Source organism: Embiotoca jacksoni, unplaced genomic scaffold (assembly GCF_022577435.1).
Source record: "Embiotoca jacksoni isolate LCO1_2020_lvr unplaced genomic scaffold, fEmbJac1.0.p SCAF_15, whole genome shotgun sequence".
NCBI lineage: Eukaryota > Metazoa > Chordata > Actinopteri > Embiotocidae > Embiotoca > Embiotoca jacksoni.
In genome coordinates, this window is record NW_027185285.1 from 8,787,993 (window position 1) to 8,802,680 (window position 14,688).

Here is a 14,688-nt window from a genome sequence, read left to right on the forward strand (position 1 = left end):
TGGCTGAGACAGTAGATTTACCACTAATTGACATGACTCAGCTGTTGCTGTCCAATGCCAGTAGCCTACTTCATAGACTTTATACTAATCATTAAAGCATTAAAATACACTGGCATGTGAAGCATTAAGATTGATACAACAGTCCAGCAATAAGTCCTCCCTTTACGATGACCATAATGTTCAGTTATTCAATCTGATTGACAGAAGTGTTTATTTTTTTATTTTAAAGGTGATTTTTGAGATTGTAATTTGTGGTGCTGTTGTTGGTGGTGTTCCTAATATTTTGTCAACTCAATTTATTTAAATGAGAGGGACAACATATTACCACCTGTCTGTAACCCAGTGGAGTTCAGTGCACTTATAAAAAAATAGAAGATGCACTTATGTCCAATTAAAAAAAGGTGTGCCTCATTTGTGTAATGCACAATTCGGTATTGGTTTGCAGTCACTGTCAAATGACAAAGACGATATAGAAAAAAAATGCAGAATTTTCTATAATAATGTTCATAATAAATAGCCAGAACACTAATTATTTTCTATTTTCTATTCAAGTATCCATGTAAATTACTTACACGTAAGCAATCAAAATAGGTATGCTACAGACCCATTTATTATTAGTAGCCTATTTTGTGACATAATTTGTACAAATATGGGCCAAGTAGCCAGAAGGTATTGATTTCGCGTCATTGCAAAACTAGCCTTATTTATTCATTGTCTCTAAACGAACTAGTCGCCCTCCAACTGCCAACTCTAAACTGAGTAAGAAGCTGCAGGATCCGGAGTGAATGTCTGACTGGTCCAGCTGCTGAGTTGGCACGTCGCTCATTAGGGCGCAGACAGAGAGCGCACTTTCGTTTTGCGCTCTGTGGCCGAGCTTCAAATAATCCGCGAATGGATTTGAAATGTCCTTCAACAGTACAGAGCAGCGCGGCACGATCACAGTCAGGGCATAAACTTTGTAAATCAGAGGCACACGGCGCTCCAGCAGCAGTGAGTGTGTATTCTCGAGATGTCCTGCCCCCGCAGCCCGTTTTGGGGACGGCCAGTTCAGCCCCTTCAGTCTCCCCATTGGCTCAGCTGCTCTAACCTCTCCTTCACTTCTTCTTGGGTTTCCGACGACCGATTTTGTTCCAACTCACGAAACGTGGCCACAAGTTGTCAAAACTATCTTCTGCAGACTTTTGTCTCTCAGTAAAACTCCTTTTTTTTTTTACCCCCATTTACCATCAAAACCAAAAAAGGAAGGGTTTAAAAGTGGCCTTGTGAGTAGCCGAGCAGAGAAACCAACACCAGGACTACTGGAAACTCTACTCCTGTGTGGGGCCGAGTTGTCAGCATGGTATGTCCACATCACATTGTTGTTCTGTTTATACTCTTTATTAACCTGGCTTCATGCGCTGCAATGTCTGAAATCTGCCTGCACTTATTGTTTATGCATACTGTTGCTACTGCTCGTATAATTTACTGTTAACTGACTTCTTTGTCAGTGACTTAATTGTGTTAAATCCTGAGGCCTTAAGGCAGGGGTTTGACTCTCTTTGGGTAATCTCCCCCATGCACCCGATTATCTGTGCATTTTTTTTTTTTTTACACAAGACACAGTTTAATATGGTAACAGCAGATATGTCCCAACTGCCATAGCTGTCACAACTTCTGTTACAGTCAACTGAAAGTAAAATGGGTCTATGGGTGTATGCCAAATATTACTTTTTTAAACTTGCTGTTTATTTTTCCAGTTAGTTTTGTCCCCTAAATTTGGGCCTTTGGTGTTAATATACGAGACAAACTCCACACATTGATCTGATGTAGAGGTAAACACCCTCAAATTAAGGCTGAGATGCAGTATTTAACCTCATAGCTTTGTTTCATTTGAAGAAACTTTAAGTAACTTCATCAATATATATATATATATACACATTGCAAAAGACTGTAACGAGACCCAGAACTGTAGAGTAAGAATTTCATATAGATATTTCAAAGTTGAATATATATATAGATATAGATATATCTATATCTATATCTATATATATATTGTAAAGGCTCATGCAAATTCTTCAAAATTTTTCATGCTGCATGTGAAGATATTATTCCTCCACAAGCAGCATGAAGGGAGGAACATTTGTGAGTGTTTTCATGCTTGACAGCTACTCAGGTTATGCAATACTTCAGGTTGTGTGTGTGTGTGTGTGTGTGTGTGTGTGTGTGTCTGCATCAGGGCGGAGGTATTTCCCTTCATGGGGAAACATCCCCAGAGAAAGTGACTCAATAAGCTTGATTGACATCTGTTATGATGAACAGTGGAATACTGCTTACATTTTACTGCAGCTCCCATTCTGCAGCTTCTTTGTGCAGATGTGCAACAGCCGTGCTTTGTAGCAGAATACCTTGTTGGCAAGCCTCTTCTTTAAGTCCTTTTTTTTTTTTTTACATTATCCACAAATTTTATAGTTTGTGGTTGCACACACAAGTCATTCATGTGATGCTATTCAAAAGGCAGACATCTGCACTGCAATAGATCTTGTGAGCTGCTCATTTAAAGTACTGATAAGACATTACAGTTAGGTTTTGGCTCTTTTTCCATTTCTGTTTTGCTCACATGCAAATGTCGCTGTTTGAACATAGTCCTGCAGCGGCTGGCTTGACAGAAGTTTGAATATGTACACGACCGGTTAGCTGGTGACTGTGATTGTTTAATTCACTCGTCGGCAGAGAGACTTCTGGTTGAGAAAAAAAGACTCCCACTCCTTTGCAAACATGACGTTGACATGTAAAATTGCATGCATGAAAGGCTCTTTATTCTGGCTGTTTGTGGAGAGTTGAAGTGCCTGCAAACTGAGAATTCCATATTCACCAACATGTTCTTTGAGACATTTGACCACATCATGTGTCAATGCATAAAACACTTTAGAGTGAATGTTAGGAAAATAACTGAGCTCTATTGTTGTGACTTTAGCCTAAAGGATCACACAAATTAAACATATACCTTCATATGTACATCTGTGTGTTTTTGTATGTATATGCATACATTTCATTCAATGTGTTGTATTTATGTGTTTAGTATTTAAATACGGGGAGTTAATAGAGCACCATTACAGAGAACTGTAGGTATATATTACATAACGTGGTTTCCCTGATGCAAACTATCAGTGATGTTCTGCAGGTGTGGTCCAGTTGTTCTACAGTTTTGAAATAATTTCAGCCAAAACTAGAAAAAAAACAACATTTTCTACGTTTTTACTGTGGTTTACTAGCATTTGGAAGGTTGGACCATTGCTTCATGCTTTTGTGTATATTTCTGTTCACTAAGTACAGAAGTGCGGTTGCCTGTTTTCCAGCTGCACCCAGAGATAGACCCTGACTGTGTGCGTGCTTTGTGTGCGTGCTTTGTGTGTGCTGTGTGTGTGTGTGTGTGTGTTGGCTGAAAAGAGCCAATGGGGTGAGAAGATAATTTAAGGTTAGCCAAGTATAGAAAAAGAAAAGGAAAGAGAAATATACAGTAGCTCCAGTGCAACAGACCCAGAACTGGAGAGTAAGGATTTCATATAGATATTCCAAAGTTGAACGATATTATCTTTTAGGCTTTCAGGCTTGTGTCAGTATTATTTTTTTTCTTCCTGACTAACAGTCAGCAAACAGTTTGACTGATTTTCTTCAGAAGTATAATACATAATTACTTTGTCAATAAATCTTCCCAATAACAGACTAATCAATTAATCAACTAATCGCTTCAGGTAACAGTGGATGGTCCTTAACACACATTTGACACCATTATTTTGATTAAAAAGAATTATCACTATTACAATAAAAGTGAGAAATTGAAGGTGAGAAACGAGCTGAAGGCACTTCACATTTTTGACTTCAGTATTGTCTATGGAACTAAAATCCATTATAGCTTGTATATCAAACTTATGGATCTCTAAAGTTTAATAAAGCTGTTCAGTGTCCAGATTTCACAATGCTGAATTAGAAGCTAATAGCCTGTTTCCTGCCTTGTTACCAACTGCACCCACATGTTCTACCCATACACCTCAGCACCACCCACACCACGAACCAATGTAAACCTAACACCTCCCAGTGGATTCGCCCCCTGCTCCCAACCCCACTGAATGGCTACCGCCCGTCCCACTTCCCCTCCTCTCTATTTGTGTATGCATATTTTTGTTGCAGTCTCACACTCCTCTACATATGTGTGTAAACATATTTCTGAAATCACCTGTCCTATCTGGGCATGTGTCTTGAACAGCTATGTACTTTTTCTGGGTCAGACACATCCTGTAATTTTCCATTCTCACCAGCTGATACCAACAGGGGCACATTCAAATTATCCAGATAGGTCATGTCCTGAAGCCAGTTTGGCACGTGTTAAGCCATTTTGGATCTGACTCCCTCATCTGAGCCGACTTAGATTGTGAGCGTTCAGTATCCAAGTGATTCAACTGGTGATCTGACACGTTGCTGCACGTACGTCTCATTATTCTTTATAAAACACAGAATCTGGATGATTTTCTCTTAACAAACCACAGTAGATAACGCCTACAATGATCTGTTCTTTGGAAATGTTGCCTAATGATGCACTTCCAGGCAATTTAGACTTGTAACAGTGTATGTCCTACCAAACAACACGTGATATTTTTCACTGGTGGTACCAGTGAGCCTGAAAGTGATGAGTTTTTGATGAACAATCATAGTTAGTGTTTACCTCGGTGACAAATAAACCAGTTGAATGCTTTTAAATTCAATTCAATTCAATTTATTTATATAGCACCAAATCACAACACAAAGCTGTCTTAGGGCACTTATCATAGTAAAATCCTTACAACGGAACTTTACAGCATCGTACAAAAGAACCCACCGATTCAGCAAGTCACACATGGTGGCTGGGAGGAAAAAGCTCCCTTTTAACAGGAAGAAAAACCTCCAACAGTGAGAAGGAAAAACTGCCTTTTAACCGGGGGAAACGTCCAACAGAACCAGGCAATGTGACAACACTATTATAGTGTGAAGCAGCATAAGTGGGAATTTTTGTAAGTCTGATTCAATATTAGGAGAGTAAACAGTTTGAGACGAAATGGAAAGTGACAGAAATGTTGGATTATATAATGCGTTGTTTCCTGTGAACAACATTATGTGTGAAGACTCTTCCACCAACAACGACAACAACTATGGAGATGCAACTCTGGAATGTAAATACAATGGCTGGTTATTGCTGAACAAGGTTCCCAGGATTCTGGGAATTTCATTGAACATCAGAATTTTTTTTTAACTCTTTTCCAGACAGAGGAAGTCAGGAATTTGGGCAAAGTTGTTGAATATCATGGATCTCTGTTTGCATGTTTAAATTTTAGTTGCCATTTATCAAAATGTATTTTCCATTTCCAGTCTTATTTTTCACATTATTATTTTCACGTCTTTCCCGTATTGCCTGAGAGGTTTTATCCCTTTCCGTTTGTCAACAAATGGCAGGCACTTCAGTAAAGATGGGCCTTTTCTTGTACCTGCTTAGGAAGGCAAACACGCCGGAGAAATGTTCATTTCAAGAGCTTTGGCCACAAAATGATGACTTCAAAGACTGGGTGATAAAAAAATAGTTGACAAAAAAGCTTCATGTAAAGTTTGTAAAAATACTATAGAGCCATCAAATATGAAAGAAAGAGCCCTTTGCAGCCATTCCAACGGTAAACATGCTAAACTATTGTGCCTGTTTTTCTGTTCATATTAGGTCATTCAATTTCAGTAATAGACATAGAGAGTCAGAGAATTTGACATTTGACATGGATTGGGAACCTTGGCTGAATAATGTGGGCCATCATTAGCATCAGAAACAGGGTTTGATTCATTCAAATCTTAAAGATTATAACTTTAAAACGAAGTCCTTTTCTGACATGGGCCACATCCGCCGTGTGTATTTATCAAATTGGAGTGTTACACCAGGTATGTGTTTTCACTTGACACTATGACAACAAAAGACAGGAGCTGGCCCTCTTCCAGACTCTCAGGGGTCTTTACAACTTTCATATTATTACAGACAGCTGTGGTGCTTGATAAATGTTGTTGGACTCAGTGGGTGTCTGTTGGAAGGTGAAACAGTCCTCTTCAAGGCACTCGGGCACATTTAGTGTTTTCCTCATCTAATCTAATGTAACTCGACCCTTGCCTTACACATTGTGATTTTTGTATGCAGGTGTATGTGTGTGGAATATTTGGTCTGCACACATATCTACTACATGTATATAAATGAGCTCGGCATAACATTTATCATTTATCTGGACTTTTAACATGAGACCTGAAACGGATTCTTCTGTTTATGACAAGATGGAGAAGCCGTCACTGGACTCCAGCGAGGACCGAGCCTGGCTGGGAGAGGGCCAGTCTGAAACTCAGCTCACCACCGTGGCCGGTCCGGATGGAGTGGAGACGAGTAATGAAGACCGGCCAGCATGGGACTCTAAGCTCCAGTATGTGCTGGCTCAGGTGGGCTTCAGTGTGGGCTTAGGGAATGTGTGGAGGTTTCCTTACCTTTGCCACCAAAATGGAGGAGGTGAGTGTCTTTAAAGAAAGACTATCCACTCAGTGGTTCAGAATGAATGTCGTCGTACCTCTTTTGACCAACTTTGTACCTTTCTGTGGGTATTTTGACACTGGATAACAGTGAACAGTAAAAAAAAAAAAAAAAGAAGCAAATTATATTAAATGGGAGCCCAAAAATGAACTATGAGGGGAGGTATAAACTAAATAACTTTGGCCTTACTATTAAAAGGCTGTCTTCCTTCCCTCCTTCCAGGGGCGTTCATGCTGCTGTATGTTTTTCTTTTGCTGATTGTGGGAGTCCCACTGTTTTTCATGGAGCTAGCAGCTGGCCAAAGCATTCGACAGGGCAGCATCGGTGTATGGAAGCACATCTCCCCACGGCTGGCAGGGATCGGCTACTCCAGCTGCATGGCGAGTGTTTTTCTTTTTTTTTAAAAATATTTTTCTGTTTTTCTGGGTTTGGGATTGAACTGTTCATCTGTGAAGGTACACTCATTGGGGCAAATAAAAGCCAAGACGAGGAAGCAATAAATCCATTCTCTGTATTTTGAAAAGCCCGATAACCATGGCAGGTTGTTGTTTACACTCATGTCAGCCAAATGATGAATTGGCTTAGCTCTTGACCTATGCTTATGTTTTAAATATAGGGCCCTGAGCTGTATTTTTAAGCTTCATCTGACCAAATGTTTTTCTCCACTTGTCTCATTAAAAAGCAATCGCATGTTCTGCCCGTTTTACCGCCCCTTTACAAACAACTTTCTCTATAATCAGCCGCCGTGTGTGACGATGATGACATCATGCCACACTCTAACATAAGAGAGGTATTGTGCTGTATCACTCTGTACCAGTAGCTTGTTGCGTAACAGTTTTCTCTGCAGACAAGACGAGGCAAACGCAGAGTACCTGAGAACTTTCTGTGCGCAAACGGCACACAGACTTGTACTATTAGACGCCCATGCTTTTTATAAAACTTGTTTATGTTCCTGAAAAGCCTCACTGCTGTGTTAGTCCCAGTCAGTGTCATAAATCGTTATGGCTACATATTCTAGGACAGGATAGTCATAACTTGTACATCAGAGCGTAATCCTATGTTGAGGAGGTTGAAATAACTTTTTAAAGTGCAGTATACAGGTCATCATATACTGTATCCTATATATCAAGGTTGACAGAGAAACATCAATAATTCATTAAGTAAAAAAAAAAAAAAATCACAATTTTTCTTCTTCTCCAGGTCTGTTTTTACGTGGCTCTTTACTACAACGTCATCATTGCATGGAGCCTGTTCTACATGGGTAATTCCTTTCAGTACCCTCTGCCGTGGCAGCAGTGTCCGATCGATGTAACCATCAATGACACAGGTACTCGCCTAACTGAGAAGTTATAGATAAATTAAGATGGACGCCAGAACGAGGTATAAAATGTTGTCTGTCCTCGATCAACAGTGAACGAATGCGCGAGGAGCTCCCCGACGTCATATTTCTGGTTTCGCAAAGCGCTAAACATCACAAATTCCATCGAGGAGTCCGGAGAGTTTAACCCCATTATGACAGGATGTTTACTGGCTGGTTGGGCAATTGTCTCCTTGGCTATGATCAAGGGCATCAAATCTTCTGCAAAGGTAATTAGTGTGCCCAGAACCATAAGATCCCTATATCAACAACCAGTTTGTCAGCACATAAACACATCTATGCTGGTATCATTGTTAAGGGTATATGACAACATTTTGGGAAATACATTTTTTGCTAGAGATTTAAATAGGAAGAGAAGTGTCAGCCAAGAAATAGTTCACCGGAGCCTATGTTGAATGGTGAACTTTTCATTTTTAAGATAAACTACAGATATTATAATAAACATAAACAGATTTAGTAGGTTAAATAATGAGCTTTCAACATGATGGAAGGCAGTCTCTTGTTTCCAGTCTTTATGCTTAGATAAGCTAACTAGCAAGTCCATTTCATCTCGTCAAGGACAGACTTGAGGGTTGTACTTGTCTTCTGAACCCTCCACCAAAATGTCGAACCATTCCATTATCAGGCACAGAATTCATTCTCTATTTGTTTTTCCAATCTTAGGTGATGTACTTCTCCTCAGTTTTTCCGTATGTGGTGCTGTTTATTTTCCTCATCAGAGGGCTGATGTTGGACGGTGCCATGGAAGGAATCACTTATATGTTTTACCCTAAAGTAAGCACAGATTTCACCAAGTCTTACATCATATTCATGTTGATCTAACTCTTTCTTTTCAACTTCTTTTCTTAATTTTAAGTCTTATATGTTGAATGCCAAACAGAAACAATATTGAGTATTAAAAACTTGTGTTGTCTTGAAAGTATTTTAGTCTTAATGAGACTTTATTTTTTTGTTATTTTACAGCTGGAAATCTGGGGTAATATGCAGGTGTGGCGGCAGGCTGCCACGCAGGTGTTTTTTGCCCTCGGCCTAGGCTACGGCTCCGTTATCGCATATTCCTCCTACAATCCCATCCACAACAACTGCCACAGGGACGCGCTGATGGTGTCCGGCATCAACTTCATGACGTCTGTGCTGGCCTCACTGGTGGTGTTCGTTGTGCTAGGTTTCCGTGCCAAGAATATTGCACTACACTGCGTGGCTGAGTACGGATATGAGTATGTGTGTGTAGGTCTGTGTGTACATGGATAAAATATTACCTTTAGCTTCATATAGATTTGAATTTGCTGAGAATTATTTGTTTGTCAAGCTTTTATAGAAGTGTAAGAGGACCCAAAGGTGAAATGTTTGTTTTACAGTTTTCATAATGATAATATTTCTTATATTTCATTTTTGTTTTTGTTTTAACTCCTTCCAGAAATCTTGGTCAATTAAATCTCATGGCGTCCCACGAATCTAACCAGCACTGGTGGCCTTGGTTCAACATGACAGACACAAGCTCTGTGTCTCTAGCTGAATACAGAGAATGGTACAGTCACTACACCTCCATGGTGGGTCCTAAAATCACTGACTGCAGTCTGGAAGAAGAGATGAAAAAGGTATTCTTGAGATTTATAAAAGTATTGTTGTAGCGTGTTTCACAAAGAACTAAAACCAGAAAATACCTTGAGGGGAGCAATTGAACAGTAAAAGTGATTCAAACAAAATACCAAGCGACTTAAAGCATAGAGTTAAAACATGTCAACGATAAGAATGTTTTTAATGTGAAACTGGTCTGACTGGTGGAGTCTTGGCGGCAGAAGACATGATCCAGCAGATCACTGGAGATTTAAATGAATCTTGATCAGAGGATCATAGCGGCTTTGATGAAATGTCTGGATGAACTAAATCAGCAATGTGAGCCAGAAGACACAGATTAGCATGTAGAGGGGTCATAGATAGGACTACAAATCTCCACATATTCAAAGAGCAGTTGTGAAGACTCCAATCAAATCCATTATCTATATGTCCTGTATTATGCCACAGTGTAGGTCGAGGTATGTCCAATAATAAGTAGCTGCCAACAGTTATCAAATCGTGGAGCACAAAGAAGCATTTGAAGCCTGTTTTCTATCACTGGTGAAAATCTGAATTTTAAGAAACTGATTTGTCCATCTAGTACCATGTGATAAAGAGAGAAGTTCAGGTTTCTTACAACGTCCAAGACACTGGCTTCTTTAAAAAAAAAAAAAAAAAAAACAATCAGGGACCAAAGGTGAACATTTCAATAACAATAGTACGTAGGCAGAGTGCTGATGTTCCCAGGACCCCTGAGGAATCCAGGAGGTACTGTAAAATGTTCAGCAGGCAGGAGGATGAAAACATATGAGGCACTGTATCTAGCCGGTCCCCGGGAGAGATGGAAGCATGCAGTGATAGAGGAAAGCAAGGAGAGACTAAAGAAACAGAGGAAAAGGTACAAAAAGTAATCTTATCTTCCAGTGTTTATTTTATCTCCCAGAAAAGGCATACTCTTAAAAATAGAGGTTTAGGAGAGAACTTTTGTGTACTAAAAAAGCTTCTTCTTTTTTTTCTTTTTTTTTTTTTAAAGCTCCTAGTGGTATAAAATGTAAATGATAGGTGGTTTACTTGGATAGGACACTGCTACAAATACCATTCAAAACATTTGTTGTCTGTTTTAGTGTCCGTGGCGCCGCATTTCCAGACATATTTCCACTGTCTCTTCTGTCTTCCCTTTGTGTGCTCACAGGGTATTGAAGGGACGGGCCTGGCATTCATAGCGTTCACCGAGGTGATGGCCGTCTTCCCAGCCAGCCCCTTCTGGTCCACACTGTTTTTCCTCATGCTGCTCAACCTGGGCCTCAGCACCATGTTCGGTACCATGCAGGGAATCCTCACACCTCTCATGGATAATTTTAGCCTCTTGGGGCGCCATCGGACCCTCCTCACAGGTAATACACACAAGTCATCACGTTCAAACGTTGCTCTGTATCATAGGCATTTAAATTTGTTGATGTATATTTAAGGTTTACGATTTATACAGTTATTATTTCTCCGGGGCAGAACATCTTGGTGTCTGACTACATACATTGAGACATTTTCTTCTTTTAGAATTTAGATGGTTATTATTGTCTGTTTGAAGTCGTTGAAAGCTATTAAAACCTGGGAGAAAAGGCCTGGTGGCTACGACAGTGTTAGAGCCCCATTAAAGAAAAAAAAAACAAGAGGTGGAGGATTGTTTTTTTTTCCAATTTGCTCTTGAGGAAAAAGTCATTTTCTCGAAATGTTGACTTTATTCATGAAATCTAATTTAAATTTTTTGATTTTATTGTCAAATTGCAAAATTAATTAAAAAAAAAATAACTTGCTCCTCTAATTATTTTCCTCAAAGGGGCTCTAATACTGAGTCGTACAGGTCAGCTGATTTTGGACTGTTCTTGATTATATGCAAAAGTATTTAAAAAAAAATAATAATAATAACATTCAAACTTAAGTTAAACACCAGAACCAGAAAATGTTTAGAGACTAAACAAGAGACATGAATATTACACCACTATCACATTTCTTAGCAAGTTTTCTGATCAGATGTATAAAATATAATTTGTTTGTTCAGTACCTTTACAACACTGTCTCCATTCTTCCTGTTGTTTCAGTGTCCAGCTGTGCTCTGGGATTCATAATAGGGTTATTATTCACCCAGCGTTCTGGCAACTATTTCGTAACTATGTTTGATGACTACTCTGCAACCCTCCCGTTAATCATTGTCGTCATTTTTGAAACCATTAGTGTGGCGTGGGTTTATGGCACAGATCGGTAAGCCACAATATCTCTAACAGTTTTTCCACTATCAATTTATTTATGTGCTCATCTGTCCTTTTTAAATAGATGTCTTTCATTTAAATATTTCCCATCTCTGCAGCTTCCTGGATGATATTGAAGTCATGCTCAAATGGCGCCCCCCAGTGGTGTACAAATACCTATGGAAATATGTGTGCCCTCTGGCAATGGTTGGACTTCTGTCTGCCAGTTTGTTGCGTATGGTCTTTAAAAGGCCCACTTACACCGCCTGGAATCAAAGCACAGTAAGATATTAGACTGCAATGTTTTGCCTCGCACACAAGAACTCAAAGTTCAAATATCCTCGATAGGCTGAGTGGGTTAGATACAAGTCACTTGTCTATCTATCTATGTTAATTTAACATCTTATAGGAAATCCATCAGATCCATCAACAGAAATTCCACCAGTAGATTTTTTTTGTGCCTTTCCTGGTGATGCTGTCCCACTCGGCCTGTCGAGGATATTCCTCCTCACCCCCAAAAAAGCTCTTTGGTTTCTTTGTATGTTCAGGATGCACATTGTCCTGCTGAATGATGGAATATCGTCTGAGAAGTTTGGATGTATTCACATGATAGCCTCCGTCAGCTGTGAATTCATCTATAAATGAGAGTGTGTGCCAGATCCATGAGCAGAATACCTTTGATGAAATAAGATTTAAAAATGTTTGAGCCTCATTAATTTCTTATTCACTTGCATAGTCAGGTCTTTACTCTTCATATTGACAGACAACTCCAACTCAATTTATATAGCAACTATCAACTATCAGGAGAGAGAAGATGCTAAGTAAATGAGGTGCAATAGTGACATATAATTGTATGGACAGAGAGTAGAGCAGAGGAGCTCAGTGCATCATGGGAGATCTCCCAGCAGCCTCAGCCTAAGCAACATAACGAAGGGATGGTTAAGCGTCACCTGAGAGCTCTAAAAATAAGCCGCGGGTTCCACTGTTTTGACCCTCTATAATTTGGGCACTGCGTGTTAACGGGGCTTTATCTCAAATCGCATGTCTTTCCATGTTTATATAAATTTACTCAAATTACAGCTGAGACGTGATGTTATATAGAAATCATTATTTGTAAAATTGATTGTACCAAAGCACAGACGATCACGTCTTTATGTATATTCTACCAACTGTACACAGTCAAGTGAATGGTTAGAAATTTGGTTCTTGCTATTAATCTGTTAAAGCAATTGTTATAGGATCATCAACTTAGCAAATGTTAATTGTACTTGTCTGATGCTGGATTGGATCAGTGTGAGGGGTGCTGGTTATGTTGTGGAAGGGGTAAGGTTATGACTAGGTGTTGATTGACCGTGAAACAACCAATCGCAGCAGTGTTCAGTTTATGTTTCCCTTGGAACTTGGTTAGTAATTATCTATATAGCCATCTTTAATTTTCTTATTCCTTGATATGCTATTATAGCTGCTATCAACTTAGTGTAGTGCTGAAGAACTTTGTGTAAAACAAACTCTGACACGCTGTCCCTTCATCTCTTCAGGCGTCTGAGATGACTCTGGCGTACCCTGGCTGGGCCCTGGCGATGATTGTCTTTCTCATAGTCTTCGCCAGCTTGCCTGTGCCCATCGGCTACGTCCATTCCATCTTGAAAAGGCGCAGGGTTAGTAGCACTCCCTCCTTGGATGGACGCAGCCAGGTGATGCACCGCGAGTTGTACACCAAGTGCAGCTCTGTTGAGCAGATGGATTCCAGTCCACGTCGAGCCCCCTCTGAGGAAAACGATGTTCTTCCCAGGCCCGCCTTCCTGTCAGTAGGCAACGAACACTATCGCCTCCTGCCCCAGCAGGAGGAGGAAGATGAGGAGGAGCAAGACACAGGGGTCTGACCATGACAGTTTGTGGGTACTTGTTTGTGAAAGGACAACATTGTGAACCTCAGAGTGTAAAAGAGGGGTGAGGACAGTTGTTAGAAGCATTATTCTTTATCTGAAGAGTCTCTTATATTCAGCAAACTCTTAACTGTTGACAAGCCAAAGCTATTTATTTTGTTATTTTGTTATTGTTGGTACATTACCAGTCAAATTCAACTCCTCCTCGTGCTTTCCCTTGTTTTGCTTTCTGAACCACCTCTGCTGTTCAGAAGAACGAAAATGAAAAGGAAAGAGGCTGCTGTTTGGTGAAGCAGAGAATTTAGGGAAGGTTTTAGAGTATGAGATTAATCAGCCACAAATATGTCAATCTGTAATGACCTGACTTCATGTAGGAGTCATAACAGAGTGGCTGGTGAATTGTGGAATGACACAATATGCTTTATGATGAGTATTTTGTGGTGTGTGTGTGTGTGTGTGTGTGTGTGTGTGTGTGTGTGTGTGTGTGCGCGTGTGTGTGTGTGTGTGTGTGTGTTGGCTGAAAGGAGCCAATGGGGTGAGAAGATATTTTAGAGTTTGGTTGTGATATGAGAAATGTTAAGTAAGTTATCTTTATATTTGTATAATTTTACCTCAAGCGACCACAGCAATGTTTTTACATGTGCTCACACAAGATGTTGAGTGTAGCAGAGTTGTATTGAACTAGACGGTGACTTGAATAAACCTCTAGATGGCAGCAACCCGACTCTCTGCCTTCATGTGATTCACACAGCTCCACTCAAAGCTTTAAAACTTCATACTCATCATTGTATTTACTGTGTGGTCATTTTTTATGTTTGTCTTGGTTAAGAAAGAGTTGAATGAATACTGTTAGGATTAAATTATAATATTGAGGTTACTTTGACTTTGCTAATAAGCCCAAAATACCAAGCTAAGGATACTTTAAATATATACTTTTGAGAGGGCAGAGTAGCACTTTACTTATGAGAATATCATTTTAAACTAATAATTGATCTGCAACCATTGACAAGCACATGCCTGCGTGAGTACTGTAGGTTCTTCACGACAAACCTGTGTTACAATATC

General features: G+C 39.7%; 1 protein-coding gene across 1 annotated transcript; it reads left to right on the forward strand.

Moving 5' to 3' along the window:
• The first annotated feature begins 1,119 nt into the window (after nt 1-1,119).
• slc6a16a (solute carrier family 6 member 16a) lies at nt 1,120-14,342 on the forward strand. The gene is made up of 12 exons (XM_069149331.1): nt 1,120-1,339; nt 6,313-6,538; nt 6,782-6,939; nt 7,760-7,886; nt 7,971-8,146; nt 8,601-8,711; nt 8,901-9,142; nt 9,355-9,535; nt 10,687-10,888; nt 11,591-11,750; nt 11,857-12,019; nt 13,276-14,342. The coding sequence occupies exons 1-12, from the start codon at nt 1,337-1,339 to the stop codon at nt 13,618-13,620; spliced, it is 2,094 nt and encodes a 697-aa protein (XP_069005432.1). The 5' UTR covers nt 1,120-1,336; the 3' UTR covers nt 13,621-14,342.
• Nucleotides 14,343-14,688: the final 346 nt, after the last annotated feature.